The sequence below is a fragment of the Nicotiana sylvestris genome, chromosome 2 (assembly GCF_000393655.2).
Source record: "Nicotiana sylvestris chromosome 2, ASM39365v2, whole genome shotgun sequence".
NCBI lineage: Eukaryota > Viridiplantae > Streptophyta > Magnoliopsida > Solanales > Solanaceae > Nicotiana > Nicotiana sylvestris.
The window spans coordinates 135356605-135381966 of NC_091058.1; the positions used below are offsets into that span (position 1 = coordinate 135356605).

The 25362-nt window shown below is 35.4% G+C and overlaps 2 protein-coding genes across 2 annotated transcripts; both read right to left on the reverse strand.

Moving 5' to 3' along the window:
* Positions 1-7498: 7498 nt before the first annotated feature.
* LOC104225500 (uncharacterized) lies at positions 7499-7963 on the reverse strand. Its single transcript, XM_009777315.2, has one exon. It carries the CDS (start codon positions 7961-7963, stop codon positions 7499-7501), a length of 465 nt encoding a protein of 154 aa, XP_009775617.1.
* A 13949-nt stretch (positions 7964-21912) lies between these two features.
* On the reverse strand, positions 21913-25145 carry LOC104231861 (CASP-like protein ARALYDRAFT_485429). Its single transcript, XM_009784917.2, has 3 exons — positions 24661-25145; positions 22418-22550; positions 21913-22340 (listed from the first exon to the last, which is right to left on the reverse strand). The coding sequence occupies exons 1-3, from the start codon at positions 24798-24800 to the stop codon at positions 22125-22127; spliced, it is 489 nt and encodes a 162-aa protein (XP_009783219.1). The 5' UTR covers positions 24801-25145; the 3' UTR covers positions 21913-22124.
* Between the last annotated feature and the right edge of the window lie 217 nt (positions 25146-25362).

Consider the following 25362-nt stretch of genomic DNA (forward strand, 5'->3'; position numbering starts at 1 on the left):
CTTTTCTCCACTCACTACCCACTTTCCCCACTCATGTTCCCCACTCTCCCCACTTTCCCCACTCATGTTCCCCATTTTTCCCAAAAATATTTCTTTCACCCACTCTTCATCATTCTCTCTACATAAAACACACACACAACAGAGAAAGGGGGGAAGAGAGAAAAATCGGACCTCCCCATTTTCAGATCCTAGAGCGTTGCTTTCACAATTTCCAAAAGAACAAGAAAAAGAGAACGCTCCCCTTCTCTCTGAAGGACCAACAACAGCGCCTCTCTCTCGCTCAAAAAATCTAGAAGACGCCTAGACCACTCCCAAGAGAAAAATCGGATTTCTCTTCACCAAAAAGAAAAATCTCCATCTCCTTTGAGAGGAAAAACCTTCAGCTGTTGCACACCCTTTGGCCTCCCCCGTAACTCCATTTCTGCCGAAGAACAACAAAGGGAACCAAGCCAAACATTTTTTTTGAATACCCATCTGAAAACACACACATTCAGCGAACGGAAAAATGCATTTCGCTAGCATTTGGTGTCAATTTTTCTTGTTCAAATTGTTGGTTCAATTCTGCCGATTTTGCTGTTTCTAGAAGTGTTGAGCTCCCACTCGAGTTTGTTTCTACTTTAATTGGTTTATTCAAGTTTTTCCTTGAGCAACCAGGTTAGTTTGAAACTTTTTTTTTGTATAGCGTTTCTTGGTAAATGATTAAACAAATGAGTTCTGGTCTACGTTTGAAGAGCTGCTCGATTCCTGATTATTGTTAGTCTTATGTGTAATGAGAAGCTGTTGAATCTGCATTTATTGCCATTTGGTATTGAATGAGAAATTTCTTTACAAGGTAAAAAATGGAAATGAAATGTATTTGGCATTAGCCATCCGGTTTTGAATGTATTGGGTATGGGTTCTGGTTGGCTTCACTTTTGCCTGATTTGTATCTTTTCCCTTAATAAAAAATCAGAAGGTGAGCATCATTCTTTAGTATTCAAACACGTATTTTTACAATCAATTCCATAATTTTGATATTCTTTACGTATTTGCTTCACATATTTTTTAGGATTATTTGATGAGTGACATTGTTATGATTGAAGGATTTTCTTTTTAACTTTTTGATATTCAATTAATTAGCTAAAATTGTCTTCTGTTAGTTGAATACCGAGTGTCATTGTATTAGATTTAATTCACAGTCAAAAGGATTATGGAACATACCAATTTCTTGCCTAAAGTCACATGTTGTACTCACTTTAAAAATTATTTCCAAATTGGAAACTAGATATGCCAGAAACAAAGTTCTCATCCGTCTCAGTGCAAAGTTTGATTCTTTTGGATTTAAATAAATATTTCTAAGTATCGTAGTTTGCTTTAAGCGCGATTAATAATGAACTATCGTGACTATGGGTACGGTTCCAGTAGCATAGTCATGATATCTAATTCCCAAATTCGGGGGTGCATTTCATGTAACCCGATCATAACAACTTCGAATATTAATAAAAATAAAAAATATTGCGAATCGCGGGTGCATTTCATGTAGCGTGGTGTTCGATGTGTTCCAAAACGGCAAGTGTACGACAATCGTAACTTGTTCAAGAAATAATTCCATAAAACCTAAAAGGGGTTAAAATAATTAAAAGCAGTTATAAGGGAAAAATGAACAATAGGTTTAACAAATGTAATAAATCAGATAATAGGCCAAATATAATATGTTTAAGCGACCGTGCTAGAACCACGGAACCCGGGAATGCCTAACACCTTCTTCCAGGTTAACAGAGTTCCTTATTCAGAATTTCTGGTTCGCAGACTTCAAAAAGGAAAGTCGAAATTTTCCTCGATTTGGGATTTAAAATAAATCGGTAACTTGGGACACCAAATAAACTATCCCAAGTGGCGACTCTCAACAAAATTGAATAAATTAATCTCATTTCGAATAATGTCACTTTAATTGGAAAAACTCTCTTGTACTACCTTCGGGTGTGTAAAAAGGAGGTGCGACAGTTGTCAAATCATTTAATAGAAAATTAATTACAGTTACTCCATATTGTTAGTTCACAAAATTAAATCTTGTCTAGACTATTGAATGGTCACTCATTCAAAGCCATTTTACTCGAAATATGTGAAGGCTTTGGATTCTCGATCTAAGTTGTTGGCTTACCCTTTCTATCATGATTTTAGGTCGGGTGGTGTGATTAAGGCTGTATTGTGGTCCGGGCCCGGGCTTGAGGCGGGCGGGGCTGAGGCGATCTAGGGTCAAACTGTCCCAATGTGTGGAACCGGCCCACGGTGGTCCTAAGCCCACATGGTCCCGTGCTAAATGGGTCGGGCCTAACGGGCTATTTTTAAAAAAAAAATTATCTAAGGCACTTCCTTGTAAACTATATATGTATATACTAGTATATATTGCTTATATATAGCTATATAAATATATATAGTATATATAGTATATATAGTATGTATAGTATGTATATATAAGGGTGTATTATGTGTATATATAATTATATATTACCTTATATATATGTATGTATGTATATATATATATATACACACACACACATATATATAGGCTATTTTTTTTTATTTTTTTTATCTAAGGCGCTTTCTTGTAAACTATATATGTATATACTAGTATATATAGTATGTATTAGATATATAATATATATACTATATCAAATTTAAACACAAAATAAATTGCAAAGAAATATTCAAGGGAATGTCTTATATATTTTACTATTACGACATTAACAAAGAATGGCAATATCTTTCTTAGTCTTCCTCCCCCCAATGGAATGAGCACAATAAAGTACTAATACCACCATTAAAAGGAAAAAAACTAAGGAAGATGTGCCAAAATACAAGTTACATGTTAGTATATGTATTATCTCTAACAAATCTCATAAATCCTTTAAGGTCCGGAGGAATTTCCGTTGGTGGTGGTGGAAAAGAAGCTTGTTCATCACCGCTTCCGGGCGAAGCAGCATCCTGCGAAGTTCCGCTAGCATTTCTTCATAAGCTTCATCTATCTCTGGTTGTGATTCTGCAAGTCCAAAATTCCTTCTTTCCGAACGGATCCAATCTCTGAAGAGTACTGATTTTTCCAAGCTCTACCTCATAGACGCTCTATGGTCACCGATTTGAAGTCTCGCTTGACTGAATGCGCTCTCTGATGCCACTGTTGAAGCTTGAACACTTAAAATATCTCGAGCCATCCTTGAAAGAACCGGATAGTGTTTTTGTTTGTCCTTCCACCATTCCAAAACATCGAAGGAGCCGTCGGGATTCTCTGATTCAAGTCCCTGCGACAAATAAACTTGAAGCTCATTTAGTTGTGAACTATCACCAAAATTATCACCTTGAGAACCCCTGAACTCCGTCCAAGAACTAAGGGCTTTTAGGCCCGCAGTTCTTTTAGATGCTTGCGAACTAGACGAAGTAGGAATTGGAACATTTGGTCTAGCTTGATCTAAGGCAAGTTGATAAGCATTATAAATAGTTTGAGCATTTATTTTAATTGAGGCTTTTGCATCTCCAAGTGTAGCAAATTCCTCAGCTGAAGTGATAAAGCGTTATAAATTTTGAATATCAAAAGTGAGGACCTCGTAATTTCATTGTAGGATTTAACAATGCAGCAACACCAAAAATAGGGGGATAGGGAAAAAATATTTTTTAAACTTAGCTTTCATAGAACTAATAGCTTCTTGATAAATTACTCCACCCTCTGAAAATTGAGTAAATAAATCTACAAGTGCTGCAATATAAACTAAACAGTTAGAAATAGTAGGATAATATTGGCCAGATAATTCATTTGTAGCAATATGAAATTGTTCTAAAAAGTCTACAAGCATTTTAACATTACTCCAATCTTGATTTGTAAGGTGCTCATCATCATCATCATCACTATCACCTACACGAGCATTATACGTTGCGCTTATTGGGTTCCTATATTCATATGCAACAACTAAACTTTCATACATGTAATTTCATCTAGTCGGACAAGGTTTAGGAACCTTTCTTTCTCTAAGGCCAAATTCATCACATTTTTTAAAATAGTCTTTAAGTCTACTTCTACGGTTTGAATAAAAAAACCAATTAAGAGCCATTTTAAACTTTTCAATTTCTACATTTAAAACTTTCATACCAGCACCGACGATTAAATGGTAAATATGACAAATACATCTAACATGAAAAATATTACTAAATGCAAGATTTAGTGTAGTTGTAAGCAAGCTTATAGTATTAGTGTTACTAGAAGCATTATCCATTAAAACCGACATAATTTTATCTCTAACGCAAAAATATCTACAAATATCTGCAACTGTGTTAGCAATAAACTTACCTGTGTGGTGTGAATTAATTATTCTATAAGCAATAATGCGCTTTTGCATTATCCACTCCTCATCTATCCAATGACTTGTAACAGTTAGATAATCACAGTCATTACCACTTCTACCAATATCAGTAGTAATAGCAATGCGACAATCTATATGAGTAAATAAATAGCGCAAATATTATTCATATTCATGTTTATATTTATAAATATCGCTCTTTACGGTTGCGCGAGGCCATCCTTTATAAGTAGGATTAAAAACTCTTCTAATATAATGCACAAAATGAGGGTTAGAAGGAAAACTATAGGATAAGCACATAACAGTAACCATTTTTGCCAATTCTTCACGATCTTTATTTGGATCATAATATAAAATACCACCGGTAACAGTGTTAATTCCCGGTTGAACTAGATTTGAACTTGTACTAGGGTTAACCGTACTATCTACACTTGTCCCCTCTTGCGCAGCTTTCATTTGTAAAAATCTAGCTTTATTTCTAGGGTGTTTCAATATGTGTCTAGTCAAACTACCCGTACCGCTACGGTCTCCAGTAAATTTATGAACTAATTGAGACCCACAAGTTTTACACTTAACCTTATTTTATTCTCTTAGTTGAGTAAAAAAATGTCAAACAAGAGATGTTTCGGGCCGTTTAGAAGGTTGTCTATTAAAAGTAGGGGTTACTACAGGAGGGTCAGGCGGGGCATCAGTTGGGTTATTAATAGGACTAGTAGGTGTATCATCTAAATCCGTTTGCGTTTCATCTAAATCATCATTTTCCTCATCACTTTCAAAGATAGTTTCATTAGGATAAAGAGCTTTCATAACTTCTTCATTTAATTGTTGACCCGATGCAACATCATGGCAAAATTGACTATTGAAAAATTGAAAACAAGGGTTATCACTATCAAGAATAATAGGTGGAGGAGGACGGGTAACAGGTCTGGGTCGGGGAGCCGGGGAAAGAGTAGTAGCTTGGCTACTAGATTCACCAATTTTAGATTTTTCCTTACCCTTACCACCAAAAACATTTTTCAAAGAAAATGTAATATTAATTATAATTATACTAAATAAAACTAACAAAACTATAATATTAAAACTTAAGAGTTGGAACGAGTTTACCGAATTGACGAACAACTTCTTGAAAATTGAATATCGTTGAAGACTTGAAGACTTGAATACTTCAATTCACCAACTTCACAATTTTTCACGAAATTGCAATAATAAAGTAAGCAATTATAGAAGAAAATTAGAGAGAGATTGATGAATTTGTGAGTAAAAATGAAAGAATGAGGGTATTTATAGTTGAGAATTGGGACAAAATGTAATTATAAAAAGTTTGGGGTTAAGCCAAAGTTTGGGGGCCAAATGGCTATTTTTTAAAGTGCATAACGGACCAATTTTGAAGCCCAACGGTCAGATTTTAAAATCTAGCCGTTGGGCATTTTAAAAAATTAAAATTAAAAAATAGTCTTTGGGGCCCGTTTGGCCCTGTTGAACCGGCCCAGGCCCCCCTGCCGGTCCCGGGCTTAACGATCCCGGGCTCACGGGCTATTTGTGTTGAACCGGCCCGTCACGGGCTTTTGCACCACTTAAGCCCAGGCCCACTTGATCCGGCCCATTAGGCTCGTTAGGCCTGTTTGGACCGCGGTCTTGGGCCGGTCCTGGGCCAGTCCCGGGCCCAGACCAGCCCACAGTACAGCCTTAGGTGTGATCGATCATAAGAGAATTGAGGAAAATAAAACAAAAAATGGTAAGGCCCTACCATGGCTAAATACGTAACTAAAAATGAAAGTACCTCATCTAATTTAAAACGGACGGACTAATTTTTTTGCGTTGTTCTAATGTGCTTGTTCCCTTCTTTTTTTTTACTCCTGACAAATCTTCGTAAAATAACTGCGATGATAGTCATCATAGTCGTGATTGCTAATGGATCATTTTAGAAAGATTTTTGCAACCAATCTCCATAAAGGATCTCGCTTAATTAATCATAATAGACGAAATGTTGTCACAATACACTCTTTTTTTTTTTTTAGCTGTGAGCTTTAAATTAGTAGAGCAATCAAATACGTCGGTCTTTTCAGAAAGGGAAGTCCCAGGTCTTTGTCCCCCACTACTTCTCCACTTCCACTTCTCGTTGAAGGGGACATACATATAGCAAGCAAGTTAACCTAATTAGATATTTAGATTGGTTAATTTACTGTGTACATACAAGATAATTTTCTTTCTCCCACCTGCAAGTTGCATGCTAGTGGCCATTCATACTTCTTTTCCATGGCCCCATAATATTTTTTAAATAATTAATTATCTAATCGTACTGTTTATTAGAATAAGTTGATCTTCTTTTTAATTCCAAAACACTACATTGTTAGCTTCCTCATGAGTAGAGTTACTATAGTTTATATCTCAGTATCATGCTCTTATATATTTACTACGGTGTAATTCTGTTATACCCTTCCTCTGTTTTAATGGTCAGAATGTTGTTACCCATCGCCGTATTATCACTTACAGCTTAAAGATTTTCATAATTTTACGCTATTATAGGCGTATAGCATGTCTCGACAATAATACATATTCCATTACAGGTGTCGTAATTGATACTTTGATAGTAAATCAAGCAGAGCAATTAACACTGTATATGATTGTAATTGTAATTAGAAGCTATGGGTCAATTGAACCCAGAACTTTCACTCATACCTTATATTTTTGTCCAAAATTTCATCAAATATGTACAAATAACAAATTTTGAAATCATTAAATTAAACAAAATGTAGTAAAATTGCAAATCTGAAAGTTTAAATCTGGAATGGGCCTATGTCTTCCACCAATAATGAAAACCTGTGAGTAAAATTGCGATACAACCCCTCTATTGGCTGACAGTACATAAAAACCAAAAGCAAGCAAACGCCGAATTTTGATCAAGCAGCATCTAACTAGACGAATAGTAACCTCGAGATCTTTTACAAAACCTACTATTTACATAGTACCCCTTCTACATATAAACCCAAGGATGTGTCGTAACCGTTAACAAAGTGAGTAAAAATATCCAAGATCATAATTCAAATCACTAGTGATAAAAAAAAAAATTACTCCAATTGATTTCTTTGTCTATGTAAATAATCTTCACGGTCAAAATTATCCGTACGCACAAACTAACCTATCGATCACCACCACATTTTTTTTTACCCCTACTCATTTATTGCACTCAACTTCGCCGTGAACTTCTTTCTCCTGGCGCTGCCACCCCGATTGTTTCTCCCTCTAGAACCACTGTTATCCACCACTTTCTTGGAAAATTTTCCACCACCTTTTTCAAATAGAATTAAACATTTCTCACCGTCACCACTATTATTTAACGCAGAACTAGCCTTCACAGCTAATGCAGCCATTTCCTCAGCCTGAAGCCTACATTTCAGTCGGCTCAAAGGCAGAGCAAAATATAGTTGACCTAGTTGAAGCTCTTCTTCGGCACTAATGGCAGAAACTACGTCTCCGAAATCCATTTCGTCGGAGTTACAAATAAAGATTGTAGGGTCATTTTGTAACAAGTATGAAGCCTTCACTGGATAAGAGAACTCTTGTAACCTTCCGTCATGTAGTATTAATTTGACAGTAGCAACTGATGTCGATTCGTATGAACTGCATATGCCCATTATTCTGGTTATATATACGCTCCACCACACTTTAAGTAAAAAAAGATTAAAGCATATGAATGGATGAAGGAAAGAGTTAATTATGCTTATTTGAAGAGACTGAACAGAGAGAGAAGTAAGAGTAGAGGTATATATAGGAGGGGGGAAAGTATTGAGTCGTGGACCAGGAAGCCACCTCAATTTTATCATGTGGCATAAGAAATATTTAAATTAATACTAAACCGTAAATGGAAGTGCTTAAAATTATTTAAGGTCAACTTCATAATTCTCTAAAAAGTTATTTATCTTGACAATGAGTATAACTTAAAAGGAAAAAATTTCAAAATTTATTCATCTAATGTACCAAATAAGTATCTCAAATTTATCTTGCATTATACTTTAGGATCCTTCATATCTCTGTCATTAGTTAACTGTCTCGTATTTGCTTATCATTTTAATGGAGCTCAAGGGTGGATTGAGTGGAGATTTTATGTATCAAAATAATTTGAGATAAACGTCCAAATTTATCTTTAAACTTTAATTAGACTATGATTAAAAACTACCCTTCATTATATTTCAAGTTAGAGCTATGTTATGATAAAGACAAATATGAGAAATGACAAGAGTATGCATAGGCTTAAAGTACAACCAAGGATAAAATTAAAATATTTTGCATTATACAGGAATATTTGTTCCCTTTTTACCTTTTACTTAAATACATGTTTTTATAGTGTCAATGTAAATCCAGTAACTAAAATCGAACGACAATGGCTTTATTATTATTACTACTGTTATAAAATAAAGACTGTAAAGTAAAAACAACTATAGAGAGAAACTGATATATTATTCGAATTCAAACTGATGTGCATAATGAACTGAAATCTCTTCTATTTATAGAAGAAAGGAACCTGTTGCGTAAACTGCTACTATACCAGATATGAATAATCTTCTACTGAGAGCAATGTTTATCCATAACGGAGTACTGAAAAGATAAGTTTATTATACTCGGTGTGGATAATCTTCTACCGGTGATAATGTTTATCCATAACTGGGTACTGGAAGGATAAGCTCATTATACCCGGTATGGATAATCTTCTACCGGGAGTAATGTTTATCCATAACTGGGTACTGAAAGGATAACCTTATTATACCCGGTATGGATAATCTTCTACTGGGGGTAATGTTTATCCATAACCGGGTACCGAAGTGATAAGCTTCTTCAGGAAGCTTATTTCCAATATAGTACTAAATAGATAAACATATTTACGGTGGAGTCCCATATGGATAAGCTTCTTCAGGAAGCTTATTTACAACGGAGTACTAAATGAACATCCATAATATAATATATTTATAACACTCCCCCTTGGATGTTCATTAAAAGATAATGTGCCTCATTAAAACCTTACTAGGAAAAACCACGTGGGGAAAAATCTCAGTGAAGGAAAAAGAGTGCACATATTTAGTAAGACGCATTGCTAGGTGCCTCATTAAAAACCTTATAAGGAAAACCCCATGGGAAAAAACCTTAGTAAGGGAAAAAGAGTGCATCGCGTATTTTACTCCCCCTGATGAAAACCTTGTTTCAAATATTTGAGTCTCCGCATTCCAATCTTGTATACCATCTTCTCAAAAGTTGAAGTTGGCAAAGATTTAGTGAATAAATCTGCTTGGATTATCACTTGAACGGATTTGTTGCACATCAATGTCACCACTTTTCTGAAGATCGTGTGTGTAGAATAATTTTGGTGAAATGTGCTTCGTTCTATCTCCTTTTATAAATCCTCCCTTCAATTGGGCTATGCATGCAGCATTGTCTTCGTATAAAATTGTGGGTCTTTTCTCACATTCCAAACCACATTTTTCTCGAATAAAATGAATTATTGATCTCAACCATACGCATTCCCTACTTGCTTCATGAATAGCTATTATCTCAGCGTGATTTGAAGAAGTAGCAACAATAGATTGCTTTGTGGAGCGCCATGATATGACAGTACCTCCATATGTAAATACGTAGCCGGTTTGAGATCGAGCTTTATGGGGATCAGATAAATAACCTACATCTACATAACCAACAAGGTCTGCACTATCTTTGTTAGCATAAAACAAACCCATATCAAGAGTTCCCTTTAAATATCGCAATATATGCTTAATCCCGTTCCAATGTCTCCGTGTAGGAGAAGAACTATATCTTGCTAGTAAATTAACAGAAAATGCTATGTCAGGCCTTGTAGCATTAGCAAGATACATTAGTGCACCAATTGCACTGAGATAGGGTACTTCGGGACCAAGGAGTTCCTCGTCCTCTTCTGGAGGTCGGAACAAATCCTTATTCACTTCAAGTGATCGAACAACCATTGGTGTACTCAATGGGTGCGCTTTGTCCATGTAAAAGTGTTTTAAGACCCTTTCTGTATAGGCAGATTGATGGATAAAGATCCCGTCTGATAAATGTTCAATTTGCAGACCAAGACAAAGTTTTATCTTTCCAAAATCTTTCATCTTAAATTCTTTCTTAAGATATTCAATTGCCTTTTGGAGCTCTTTTGGAGTTCCAACAAGATTTATGTCATCAACATAAACAGCAAGTATAACAAATTCTGATGCCATTTTCTTTATAAAAATACATGGACAAATAACATCATTTATGTAACCTTCTTTCAGCAAATATTCACTAAGGCGATTATACCACATGCGCCCAGATTGCTTTAAACCGTACAAAGATCTTTGTAATCTGATTGAATACATTTCCTGAGATTTTGCTTCAGGCATTTTAAATCCTTCAGGGATTTTCATATAAATTTCATTATCAAGTGAACCGTACAGATAAGCTGTAACTACATCCATTAGATGTATTTCAAGCTTTTCATGTAGTGCTAAACTGATGAGATATCGAAATGTTATGGCATCCATAACAGGTGAATATGTTTCATCAAAATCGACTCCAGGTCGTTGTGAGAATCCTTGTGCAACAAGGCGAGCTTTGTATCTTTCAACTTCATTTTTATCATTCCTTTTTCGCACAAAAACCCATTTATGACCAACTGGTTTTATACCAGCAGGTGTTTGGACTACTGGTCCAAAGACCTCTCTTTTAGCAAGTGACTTCAATTCCGATTGAATTGCCTCTTGCCATTTTGGCCAATCGGATCTTTGTCGACATTTTTCGACAGATCGAGATTCAAGATCATCACTATCTTGCATAATATTAAGTGCAACATTATATGCAAAAATATTATCCACCACTATTTCAAATCGATTTAAATTAATCCTATCACCTATCGAACTTATTAAAAGTTCCTCACTCACATGAGCTTCGGGTTCATTGATTTCTTCAGGAATCTCAGAACTAATCAGATTTTGGGTCTCTTCAGGAGATCCCTTCATAGTATCGTTTTGATCATTTGTCGATTTTCTTTTTCGAGGATTTCGATCCTTAGAACCCAAAGGCCTACCACGCTTCAGGCGTGCTTTAGGTTCACTAGCTCTCATGCTAGTAGATGGTCCTACTGGGACATCAATTCGGATAGGCACATTCTCTGCTGGGATATGTGACTTAGTTATCCTTTTCAAATCAGTAAATGCGTCTGGCATTTGATTTGCTATATTCTGTAAATGGATGATCTTCTGGACCTCCTGATTACATATAGGGGTACGGGGATCAAAGTGAGATAATGATGAAACTTTCCACACAATTTCTCTTTTGATTTCCTTTTTCTCTCCCCCTAATTGTGGGAAATTTGTTTCATCAAACCGACAATCTGCAAATCGAGCAGTAAATAAATCTCCTGTCAATGGTTCAAGATAGCGAATAATAGAGGGTGATTCAAACCCAACATATATTCCTATCCTTCTCTGTGGTCCCATCTTACTACGTTGTGGTGGTGCTACTGGCACATATACAGCACATCCGAAAATTCGTAGATGGGCAATATTTGGTTCATGACCAAAAACTAATTGTGACGGAGAATATTTATTATAATGTGTCGGTTTGAGACGGATAAGTGATGTTGCATGCAAGATAGCATGGCCCCAAACAGTAGTGGGCAATTTTGTTTTCATAAGTAGTGGTTTTACTATCAATTGCAGACGTTTAATAAATGACTCTGCAAGGCCATTTTGAGTATGAACATAAGCTACAGGATGTTCAACTTTTATCCCAACTGATAGACAATAATCATCAAAAGCTTGAGATGAGAATTCTCCAGCATTATCAAGGCGAATGGCCTTTACAGGATAATCTGGGAATTGTGCCCTTAATCGAATTATTTGGGCTAATAGCTTTGCAAACGCCAGGTTGCGAGATGATAGTAGGCACACATGAGACCATCTTGAAGATGCATCTATTAGGACCATAAAATATCTAAACAACCCACTTGGTGGGTGAATAGGTCCACATATATCCCCATGTATACGCTCTAAAAAGGCAGGGGATTCAATATCAACCTTCATTGGTGATGGTCTAGTGATCATTTTTCCTTGATAACAAGCATCACAAGAAAATTCGTCATTTGTAAGAATCTTCAGGTTCTTTAATGGATGCCCACTCGAATTTTCAGTAATTCGTCTCATCATTATTGATCCGGGATGGCCCAAACGGTCATGCCAAAGCACAAAAGTATTTGAATCCGTAAACTTCTGGTTTACGATAGAGTGTGCTTCAATTGTATTAATTTTTTAATAGTATAAGCCAGAAGATAAAGTTGGTAACTTTTCTACAATGCATTTCTGGCCAGAAATATTCTTTGTAATACAAAGATATTCCATGTTCATTTCATCTATTGTCTCAACATGATACCCATTTCGGCGGATATCTATAAAACTCAACAAGTTTCTTCGGGACTTGGAGGAGAACAATGCATTGTCTATAATATGTTTTGTTCCCTTAGACAGAAATATTATGGCTCTTCCGGAGCCTTCAATCAAACTTATATTATCAGAAATTGTTGAAACATTTGCTTTTTCCTTATGCAAATAAGAAAAGTATTTATGATCGTTGAATATGGCATGAGTTGTTCCACTATCAATAACACAAATATCTTCATGATTTGTCTTTGATCCAAACATAATTTGAGGATTATCCATATTCTTCAACATATTATAAATAAAATATATTATAGTAAACATTATTATCAAAGCATAACATTTATTTATGTACAACAATTACATAACCATACTATCTATTACAAACAACAAAAATTAAAATATTTACATTTCTACAGATTCACTACCGATTACATGACTTGTTTCTCCTTCTGGGAGTGCAAAGTAATCAGCTACATCCAAATGCATGAAGTCTAAATTATCTTCAGAAATAAAATTTGCTTCAGCATTTTTCTCTGTCTTCTTCAGGGAGGCTTGATAAAGCTCAACCAAGTGCTTTGGCATACGACAGGTTCGTGACCAGCGCCCTTTTCCTGCACATCTATAACATACATTTTCTGCATTTGGCGCTTGCACCGCTTCATGCTTTTGTTCCTTCCTTTTCCACTGCTGGTGGTGAGGAGGCTTCTTTGGTGCATTATTATTACCATGATTGGGGTTTCTTCCCCGACCACGGCCATGACCACGACTGGGGCCACGACCTCTTCCACGTTTAGCTTGGTGGAAGTTCGTCTCATTCACTTCAGGGAATGGACAAGAACCAATAGGTCGGCTTTCATGATTTTTCATTAATAGCCCATTATGTTGCTCTGCTATAAGAAGATGTGAGATAAGTTCAGAATACTTTTTAAATCCCATCTCTCGATATTGCTGCTGCAGGAGCATATTCGAGGCATGAAAAGTGGTGAAAGTTTTCTCCAACATATCATGATCAGTAATATTATCACCACATAATTTCAATTGGGAAATAATTCTGAACATAGCAGAATTATACTCACTGATAGATTTAAAATCTTGTAGCCTTAGATGAGTCCAATCATAACGTGCATGTGGAAGAACGACCATCTTCAGGTGGTAATATCTATCCTTCAAATTATTCCACAGTATGATTGGATCTTTAATAGTGAGATATTCCATTTTCAAGCCCTAATCAAGGTGATGGCGTAGGAATATCATTGCTTTGGCACGGTTTTGGTTTGATGCCTGATTTTTATCCTTGATGGTGCCTGCCAGACCCATCGCATCAAGATGAATTTCAGCATCAAACACCCAATACATGTAGCTTTTGCCCGATATATCCAGGGCTACAAATTCAAGTTTAGAAAGATTTGACATTATTTAGGAAAAGAAAGTCTAATACTTTCAAAGTATTTGCTCGAGATGTCAGAGTCTCGTGCTGATAACTGTAAGCACGTGATTTTTACCCTATATGAGAATTACTCCCAAAAATTCAAAATAAAACAATTTTCCTTTTGTGTGCAATTTTGAGGATTTTGTGGCATTTTTGGATAATTATTTGCCTTTGTCCATGCATGTTTATTTGTTAAATTAATAAAAAAAAATACAAAAATATGTCGCATTTGCATTTAGGATTTAATTCTACAATTAGGAGCAATTAAGTTTGTTTTACAAAAAAAAATCATAAAAATATTGTACGTTGCATTTTTAGCATTTAATGTCCAAATTGTGTGATTTTATCGTAATTGCTATTTAATTGTGTGTTAATTGTTATTGAGAGTTAATTTGCACTTTTATAAATTAATTTAGTTCTATAGGATAATTTAGGATTTTTAGAATTTAGTTTTAGTTTAAGAAAAAATAAAAGAAGAAAAAAAGCAATAAAAGAAGAAGAAAATCGGATTGGGCCACCTTTTAATTTAAATCAACCAGGCCCAAACCAGATATTCCCCACCGGGTCTACCCGACCCAGTCCGCCCCATAACCCCAAGCAAAAACCCCCACCCTTTCTTCCATTTGGATTTTGTTTTGAAAAAACCCTAAAAAATATACCCTCCCCCCTCTTCTTCTCCTTCCAAACCCAGCTCCCATGGCTTCCCCCCGCTGCTTCTGCCCTCCCCCTCACGTCCCATGGTTGCCCCCTCAACACCATTCCAGTCCAACCGTTCGAGCCAGCTCCGATCATCTTCTTTCTCGTTCCACCTGAAACAACTCGTCACACTGCCAAACTCCATCGCCAAACCCTTCGACCTCACTCCAGTAGCGTCGAACCACCCATCAGCTTCCAACAACCTCTCTCACGTCCTCCAGTCTGTCATTCTGCCACAACCAGCCACCAACAGCCAACTGTTGTTTCCCCGTCGTCTCTGAGCTTTGCCATCATCGTCGCCTCCATCGCCGGAAAAACCAACAACGACAGCCAGCTCCTCCACGTCCAGCCATGAACGTCCACCCAAACGACCATCTGCTAAACAAACATAGTCCATCGAGCTCCAACCTCCCATGGCTGCTGCTTCTTCTGCCCCGTCTTCATCTTCTTCGACGAGCGTCGAACCATCGTTAAGCTTCAGCCAGCTTCACCTGCTGCCTCTTCTGCTTCGTTTTCGCCAGTCCAAACGACCTCCAGCCTCACGTCCAAACAACCATAGCTGCTTCAAGGTTAAAAGAGAAGGTGGGTTTTTCGTTGAGTCGAGATCCGGTACGTCGAGGTTGTTGTCCGAGTTTTTCGTTTCCGTTCGAGTTCGTTGTTGTTCATTTCCGGTTAGTTGGTTTAAGTTTCATTTCTGTCAGTATTTTGTTTGATATTCTCGTATTTGAAATCAGTATATGTTTGATTCTTTTCTTGTTCGTTGTTATCATTTCTTGATTATTTCTTCAGTTTGTTTTATGTTCTTGTTTAGTTTTAATATAGAAGTGTTTAGTTTAATCATGTTAGATTTAATTTAAAGTTCAATTGATTATTGAGTTTAGTGATTTGAATCTACTTGTTTGTTATGTTCAATTTGTTATTGTTATTGAATCTGAAAGTATGTTTGTTGTTAAAAATATTGTTCCGTCAAAAATATTGAGTTTCTAGCCTAAATTTGTTGATGAAATTTGAATAGGGATTGGTTATAGCTGCTGTATTTTGGTTAGATTGATTAGGTGAATTGGTTATAGTTGATGGGGTAGAATGGTAAATTGCAGTATTTTCAGGGGTAGAATGGTAAATTGCAGTATTTTCAAGGGCATTTTCGGGATTTTAAAGGAGTCTTAAAAATAATTAATGAGTGCTCTGTCCACTAAGTATTAAATAATATTTAAATAATATTAAAATAATACGTAGTGGGGGACAAGACATAATGGTGGAGAATTAATACATTGTTTAATATAGTGGCGGACAAAGCATGCGGTAGTGGGGCAATAAGAGAATTAAATAAGGAAAAGATATGTGTTAGTGTGAACTAATGTATTTATTTAATATAGCGGGGGACAAAATATTAAGTAGTGGGAAGATAAAGGGGGATGAGTAGAAGATAGTGAGATTTAGTTTAAAGGCTTCAAGTTTGTAAATAAATAGGGGAGCTTGACACAAATAAAAGGGGGATTTCGAGAGAGAATAGGGGGAATTTTCTGAATATTAAGAGAGATTTGAGGATTTTTCGGAACAGAAAAAATATTCTGGAAATCTAAAGAGAGAGTAGTATACACCCGATATACACTCTGAATACGCTGGATATACGGAGTCAGAATTTAAAGGTTAAACATTAACTGGTCTTTCAATCTGAAAAAGATTCACTTTGTTTCTGCCCGTTGATTGTTGTTGGTGATTCGGGATTTTCATTTGGTTTGTTCTTTGAGTTTGGTTGGTTATTTGCTACTACTTCACTGGTTATTGCTGGATTTTTGTTTGATTTTAAAATCTGTCACTGGTTTCTCGTTGCTGGTTGTTACTGGTTGCGGGGTGTTGCTGTTGTTATATGCTACTGCATTTCTGCTGATCTTCCTCTTCTTTTACTTCCAATATCAGGTACACAACTGACATGCTGGTTACTGTAAGCTGAAACATGAAGCATGAATATGAAATGAAGAGTTGAAGTTCTGAATTTATCTTAGTTATATTCTGAATTTTAGTTGTATATATACATTATTTAGCTTCCTCTAATCAGAATCATGTAGTTGTTTAATATATATAATGGAACATCTGACAGTAGCTTAGTGGACGAGCTGTCTATGTATTGCTAAAAAATAAATAAATGGTGTAGTAGCTCTGTTCAGTTAGTTCGTTATTGTTTGATGATTATCATGTCTCAAAAAGCATGTTAGCTGATTTAGACTATTCTTAAACATTCAACAGTTAGCTCATTAAACGAATAGACCGTTTCGGAACTTGTAGGAATATTGTCTAGCTAGATACTATTGATTAATTTCAGCATGTAAATGGTTTAGGATTAAAATTAGATTGCCAAGTTTTGTTTTTAATTTGACAAACTGTGAGCATGCGTAGTATAATGTAACTAGGTAGTAACATGTGAATGAGATGGCCCAGGTCCAGTTTTGTGCCATACATGTTGGGCATGGGTCCACGTTGGCCAACGGGCTGTCCATATTGTGTTTACATTCTTGATTTAACAAATTGAGTTCGGAACCCGACTATAACAACTCGTAAGCATGTAAATAAATTAGGACCCTTTCTCTTTCATTTTTAGAGACAAATTTAATAGAAAAAATATAGGCACTTTAGGATTATTCTTTAAAAATAAATGAGATGAGTCTCGCCCAATAAAATGCACAAGTTGTGGAGCCCTCAATAATTGGTTAATAATTGTATAGACTTCGGGATCGGTCGTTTAGCAAATTTCACGGCCTTACCCAAAATAATGATACGCTAGCCGCTTTAGGCGCGCCTTTAACAATTTACTTTCTTAAACTCGGGTGCACATTTATGTGACCCAAATCCAAATCTCAACAGAGTCGAAATGTGTCGATAACCACGCGTACATTGATGTGACGTGGTTCGAGATACGTTTTTCACGATGTTGTAATTCTCCGTAAAAATAATAATAATAATAAAAGCGGTAAAGAGTTTAAAGTTTGCACATAAATTCATAATTGTATAAAATCAGATAATCAAGCCGAATATGACAGTTGAGCGACCGTGCTAGAACCACGGAACTCGGGAATGCCTAACACCTTCTCCCGGGTTAACAGAATTTCTTATCCGGATTTCTGGTGCGCAGACTGTTAAACAGAGTCATTCTTTTCCTCGATTCGGGATTAAAACCGGTGACTTGGGTCACCATAAATCTCCCAAGTTGCGACTCTGAATTAAATAAATAAATCCCGTTTCGACTGTCCTTTAATTGGAAAAAAACTCCCTTCCGTGTCCCTTTTGGGGCGGCGCGGGCGAAAAAAGAGGTGTGACAATAACGTGTTATAAAATAAAGACTGTAAAGTAAAGACAACTATAGAGAGAAACTGATATATTATTCGAATTCAAACTGATGTCCATAATGAATTGAAATCTCTTTTATTTATAGAAGAAAGGAAGCTGCTGCGTAAGCTGCTACTATACCAGATATGGATAATCTTCTACTAAGAGCAATGTTTATCCATAACGGTGTACTGAAAAGATAAGCTTATTATACCCGGTATGGATAATCTTCTACCGGGGATAATGTTTATCCATAACTGGGTACTAGAAGGATAAGCTTATTATACCCGGTATGGATAATCTTCTACCGGGGATAATGTTTATCCATAACTGGGTACTGAAAGGATAAGCTCATTATATCCGGTATGAATAATCTTCTACCGGGGATAATGTTTATCCATAATTGGGTACTGAAAGGATAACCTTATTATACCCGGTATGAATAATCTTCTAATGGGGGTAATGTTTATCCATAACCGGGTACCAAAGTAATAAGCTTCTTCAAAAAGTTTATTTCCAATATAGTACTAAATAGATAAACATATTTACGGTGGAGTTCCATATGGATAAGCTTCTTCAGGAAGCTTATTTACAATGAAATATTAAATGAACATTTATAATATAATATATTTATAACAACTACTATGTATTATGCCATCATTGAGCACTGCATTGCCAACCTGTAAAATGGTGGTGCCAGGTTGTATGTGGAGAATACTACGACCTTTCACTCTGCCCAATGTTTCAACAAAGTACAAAATCGAACGACAATGGCTTTATTATAGTAGGAGTATTATAAGTAGCTTGTTTGGCTAAGAAGAGCGGGGAAAAGTGATGCTGAGGAGACCAGAAAAAAATAGTATCTCTCTGAAATTATTTTTTTGAAAAATATTTTTGAAAGAAATATACTTAGAAATATTTTTTTAAAACTTGATCAAACAATATTTTTCAAATTAATTAGTCAAACACAAACTACTTCTCACCAAAAGTACTTTTGAGAAAAATACTTCTAATAAAAAAACACTTCTCAAAATAAGCTGATTTTTGCGACGTGGCCAAACGGGCTAATAGTTATTGTGCACCCATTTCTTCAATTTTTTCTGCGGGAAAAGATTGCGGCCGCGAAAGAAAAGGGTTACTAACAAAAGGGTAAGCATACGATATTAAGGCTTTTGTTGTAGTTATACTCCAATCTTTAAAAGGCTAAATAGATGATTATAACGTAGTCGAGATTTGAGAAGCATTTATTATTTTCACATTGTACGAAATTTTAAAGACTAGCAAATATAAGAAAGTGTATTGTGAACCTTCAAAGTAAACGGTATGGTTATTACATTGGATTCACGAGAATAGAAGTTGATGGTAGCGGCTTTTGGAAGAATACGACCGCTCAAGGGGTGGGTGAGAGGATGTTAGATAGAAATAACTTAGTATCTCAATTTAGTAACTTCATTACATCATTAAATTATTTAATTTCAAGAATTACATGTTAATCATACTGTACTGGTTGATTAAGTAATGAAAAACTTCTAAGAATATATATACTATATAAGGTATTTGTTACTCCCTCCGTCTAAGTTTACTTGTCCACTATATTAAAAATAGATGTCCACTTTTACTTGTCCTGAAAATCAATGAATAATTTATCATTATATACCTTTCTTACGCTTATCATTTTCCAATATTAATTTTTGACTTATAATAATCAAAGTTAATTTTTCAATAATAATAATTAGGGGTGATACAATAAAGTTATCATGTTATTTATTATTTCTTAAAGGATATGTCAAATCAATTACGAACAAGTAAACTTGAACGGAGGGATTATTTAATATGAATACTTTACAGGATAAATTATCCAAAATCCTAATTGGTGGTGGGACTTCAACACCTAACCACCACCAAATCTTGACTAAACGCGAATCGTAGCATTAAATTTGAAAAGGCAAATGTTATGTAGAGAGAGGAAGGAAAGAAGAAGGTCCACTGGCTGACCACAAACAAACAAGGAACCTGTGCCTCTGATATTGATATCTGCACCACTTGATTCCAAACCTTGATCATAGTCTTTCAGTTTTCTTCTTTTTCTAGATGACACTATGTATGGATGCAATAATTCTCTGCTTGAAATTGGGAGGAAAATAGAAAGATCGTCGAGCTTTTTTATTTGCTTAGGAAAAAAGAATGGAAGAGATTTGGTGGATAAAATAGATCCAACCTAAGTTCACTATTAACATAAATTTCTATCTAGCTTTTAAAATAAAATTAAGGTAATTAATTAACTAAGCCCGTTTCTTACTTTCTTTAACCGAGGGTCTATCGGAAAAATCTTCTCTGCCATTTCAGGGTAGGCATAAGACCTGTGTAAATATTACCTTTCTCGGATCCTACTTATAAAAAATCACTGAATTTATTTTTGTTGCAATTAACTAAGCCATTAATAGGGTGATATTACTTGCAAAAATACAAGACAGAAAGTTAAGCATTAAAACCACCATATGCAAACCCGCTCAAAATGAATAGCAATATACAAATACTATATTTAGTTGAGAGTTGAGACCGTCGTATTCCCAACAACCCGACAGCAGCGAATTACGTATTATGATCTGGTCTCTCTTGTGTTTCTGTAATACTCCCTCCGTCTTATAATATGTGTCGTGATTCGTTTGTGCACGCTCTTAAAAAAGAATAATTTTTGACTACTTTACCCTTATTAAATATTTTCTTAATTTATGTGACATATCTATCAATGACATTATCCATATTTTTACTAAATATGAATGCAATTGATTATTAAGGGTAAAAAAGAAAAAATATAACCAATTTTGTATTGAACTTCTAAATGACAAATAATTTGAGATAACTATTTTAAGTAACCACGACACATATTATGAGTAGATCTGAAATGACCTCCATAACTTTCTTGCTTCCTTTCTTTCTATTTTTGTTAATTTCGATTTAGTGGCTAGAAAAACTCCATCTCGACCCTTCTCTTCTTTCCAATTGTTCTATTTGCAAAATTAACCAATCAAGAGTACTCTTCTATTAATAGATACCAATAGAGCAGCTACTGGTATAATATTTTACTCAAAACTTCTCAAAACACATTACATTATTACCAATTCTATGTGTTGTACCACAAATATGAAATATATTTCTCGTTTTTTAACCAACACCAAAAAGATTGTATATTTGTATGGCAGTTTCAGTTTCAATTTCTACTCTTGCTATGTGATTTTTGAGATGTCAAACTCTGAAGAAGAAAAAAAGGGATAACACTAGACTATTCTGGAACGTGATAGAAGATGTTTGAAGCACAAAACTAAGCTAAATTCATTTTACCTGCTATGTTTGTCTTTCCCACTTCATCCTTGAATATAACTTCACTAATGAGACGCTTATTTAAACTCTGCAAGCTTCCATTTCTTCTTATTTTGTTTAGTAGAATTAAGATAAAATGACTTTAACAATTAGCTAATTAGGACTATAAGAACTCTGATATCATTTGAAATTTTGAATATCTAATAGCAGTACAACAGCTTCTCTTTGAAAGGCGGTCATTGAGGAGTTCAGAAAGGATTTGATCATGGACAGAGACTTCAACGATATAATTACCAAGTGGATCAAGGCAGTAGATAGTGAGTCCACCGCGAACAAGTTCAATGATCCCCATAGTTTACCCATCAATAAATGGACCAAATACTCTTAAAGCAACGAGTGAAATAACTTCAGTATAATTCTAATATCCTTTCTAAGATTATAGCAGAAAGTATCGGTAAGGTTTTACATGGTCTCTCTTTTGGCCTCATAAATTAAACCAAATTATATCAGAGAGAGAGAGAGAGAGAGCAAAGATGGAGATGAGATTAATTTGACAATCTTTACTCACTACATATTTGTTAAATTAAGAGCTAATCAGGAGGTCCAGGATCAGAGATGCAACAAGTATACGGTAGGAAGAAGAAGCCAAAGATTGAAGAGAGAAGACGCCAATGACAAAATCCAAGACAAGAAAGCCATGGCAGCAGAGAGTTGATATCGTCTGCACATATTCCCATTGCAATATGGACTACCACCAGAAGCAATTAAGTAATCAGTGGCACTAGCTGTGGAACACGCCGTAGCCAGTGACAGAAACGAAAGAACCTGTTATGAATCCAAGACTACTATATTTGATCAATATTTTACAGCAAAGTTGACGGTAAATTTATCAAGGCACATACCCAATCTACTCCAACGAGATATGGTAATATCCCAGGCTGATGAGATGAGCGTTTAACCAACAGCGAAAATGCATCAATCACTGCCAAACCCAAGTTCCATGGTGTTACGAAACTCATGGTTGCCACCAGAAAGCTGCCAACAACAAAAGGTGAAATAGGTAATTTAACAGAGAAATTGCACATCTGCAACTAGAAGAATTGTGCATTGGTCTTCTTTTCACATTAAACGATCTGTATGCAGAAGCCACTGCATTGTAACAACATATAACTATCAAGATATAAGATTCTTACAACTGATTAACTGTGTTCTATGCTTAGCTAAAACTATGCTCATGTAAGCATGAACTAAATCAGAATGTGAAACTAACTGGGAATGACTACTAATCAGTTATTTTTTGTTTGGTGACATCTGCTACTCAGGTAACCAGTAATATTCTGGAGCTTAACATTCAAGAAACTCCTACTTCTGGAAGAATAAAAACATGGAAAAGAAAATGCAGTTGTAGCACATTATAAACAAAAAAGTTGTTTATTTGAGATAATCATCAACCAATTGTAATGCAAAAGCTACAGACTTACAAAAGTTATTGATGCTAGAAAGCTTGTCTTCTGGAAAGATAAGAAAATGAAAATGCAGGAATAGCACCTTAGGAACAGAAATATGATTTCAATCACCAATGACCCTAAACCATCGGCTTACAACTTACAAACTTAGAATCTGTTAAACAGGCTACTCCTATGTGCTATCACCGAGGAGTGTGCTGAAATGGATGGAATCCCTCAATTATTAAACAGTTCTCGGGTTCAAGCCCCTTTTAACGGGCCTTATGTGGCCTGAATCTGGATTATTCAACCAGTGAGTTCCGGATATCAGATGGTTATACCAAAAAAAGGAATAAGGACTACACATGTGAGATATATCTCACAAACAGAATAATGCTCCAATTGGTATAATAACTGCATAGATTACTCCAAGAAGCATAAATCTCAACTAAGCACTTCCTGATTGTGGCTCTTATGACAAATCTCTGGATACAGACGGATAGATTCTGCTGTCTGTTTCAAATTCTCCCACACTTAGGTAAACAAAGTATGCAATATGACCAATCTTAACATTCTCAGGAAATATTTCTAACCTTAATTCCACATCCAAATCTTCAATACCCAATTAACTACTCCAACAAAATAAAGCAATCGTATATCCAACATATTAACTTCCTTAAGTTCATGTAACTAGTCCTTCGAGACTCCATATTGGAGATGAACTTCACATGTCTCTTGTAAAGATCCTTTTATTAACCCTAGACTAGCTTTAAATTTTCAAAGAAAGTCTCCTCCCAAAGCTCATCAAAGCTCTCTACTAGGTTTTCGCGAGGTAATTTCAGTAACACCCTTTAGATTGTCAATTTATCAAAGTGAAAGCTTTTCTACTGGTAAAGTTATGCACTAGACTTATTCTACTATTACTATATCACATTTGATATGATTTCCCCACCGTTCACCCAACATTTGTTAGTGCAAAAAATGCATCTTAAACAACAAATTATAAAAAGATCACAAATATGAAGAAATGGCCGAAAATCATCCAGCATCAAAGGGTTCTCATGTTAACTTCCCTCCTAACAGATCAAGTTATGATATTATCTTTTATCCACAACAAACTTCAATAATCAGGTTTGTCTGCTAAAGTCATAACATCCGTCGCAACCCATTTAACATTTTAAAACTGGACTTTCTTAATATTTTCAGGTCAAGATATAGAGATGAAACTCTTAACAAGTAGGTCCTCCAGGACACAATCTTGACCACTTAGCTGACTTCTGAGCTCTGGCAAATCATTAGTGCCTAATTAATGACCTATTCCTACTCTTTGCCCCCCTTTCATTCCCTTCTTTGATCCAATTCGGGTTCTCCTTCAATCCGATTCTCAAAACCGCCAATTAACTCAAACTGGAAAAATGTTGGTTTCAAAAGTGGTTCTCTCAAATATAGCTGCCAAATACCGCAGCAAATATGAAAAAGAAGAGCCCCCAAATTCTTCAAAATCAAAACTTTGTATGATAAATCAGAATTAAATAGATAGGAAAAATGAGAAAATGACCCCCCTCCCCCCCCCCTAACTTCAAGATCAAGACTTTGTAGTATGATAAATCGAAATTAAATAGATAGCAAAAATGAGAAAAATACGAAAAAAAAAAGGACATGGATACAGAGAAGAAAAGAAAAGTAAGGAATCCAAATACCAGAAGGGAGGGTAGCTGTAGCTGTAGTAAGAAACATTCAAACACATGAAAAGGAGCGAAGCGGCAGAGAAAATAGCCTGTCCTAGCCTCAAAGCTAAACCAGCACTCGTCCCTATAGACCCCTGCAGTTTATTATCCATTTCATCACTGAAATTCCACAAAGTGATTGTATAACTCTGCTGAGCTTATGATATTCATAGATGTTCATTGTATCCATTCAATTATCTGTACTTTCTATAAAAGGAAAGAAGTGTAACCGAGTAAAGGGAAGGAATTTTGGGGAAGATAGTGATGTTGTAACGTAAGAATATCATACTACTATTTGCGATCTTTACTAATTCTATCTGGTTTTATTGAAATGTGATTTTGTAAAGGGAATTTGGTTTGTCTGAGAGGAAAAGGAATAGGGTTGCCTAAATGAGATTGTTGCATATGCAAGATTGTTCCTCCCTCTGTTTCAACTACAACGACGAGCTGTCAAAATTAGAGGATAAAAGTTTGCTCAATAATTTTTAGTTTCAGATTTTACATTCTCAAAAACTATATCACTATTATAAAATAAAGACTGTAAAGTCAAGACAAGTATAGAGAGAAACTGATATATTATTCGAACTCAAACTGATATACATAATGAACTGAAATCTCTTCTATTTATAGAAGAAAGGAAGCTGCTCTGTAAGCTGCTACTACAAGCTGCTGTGT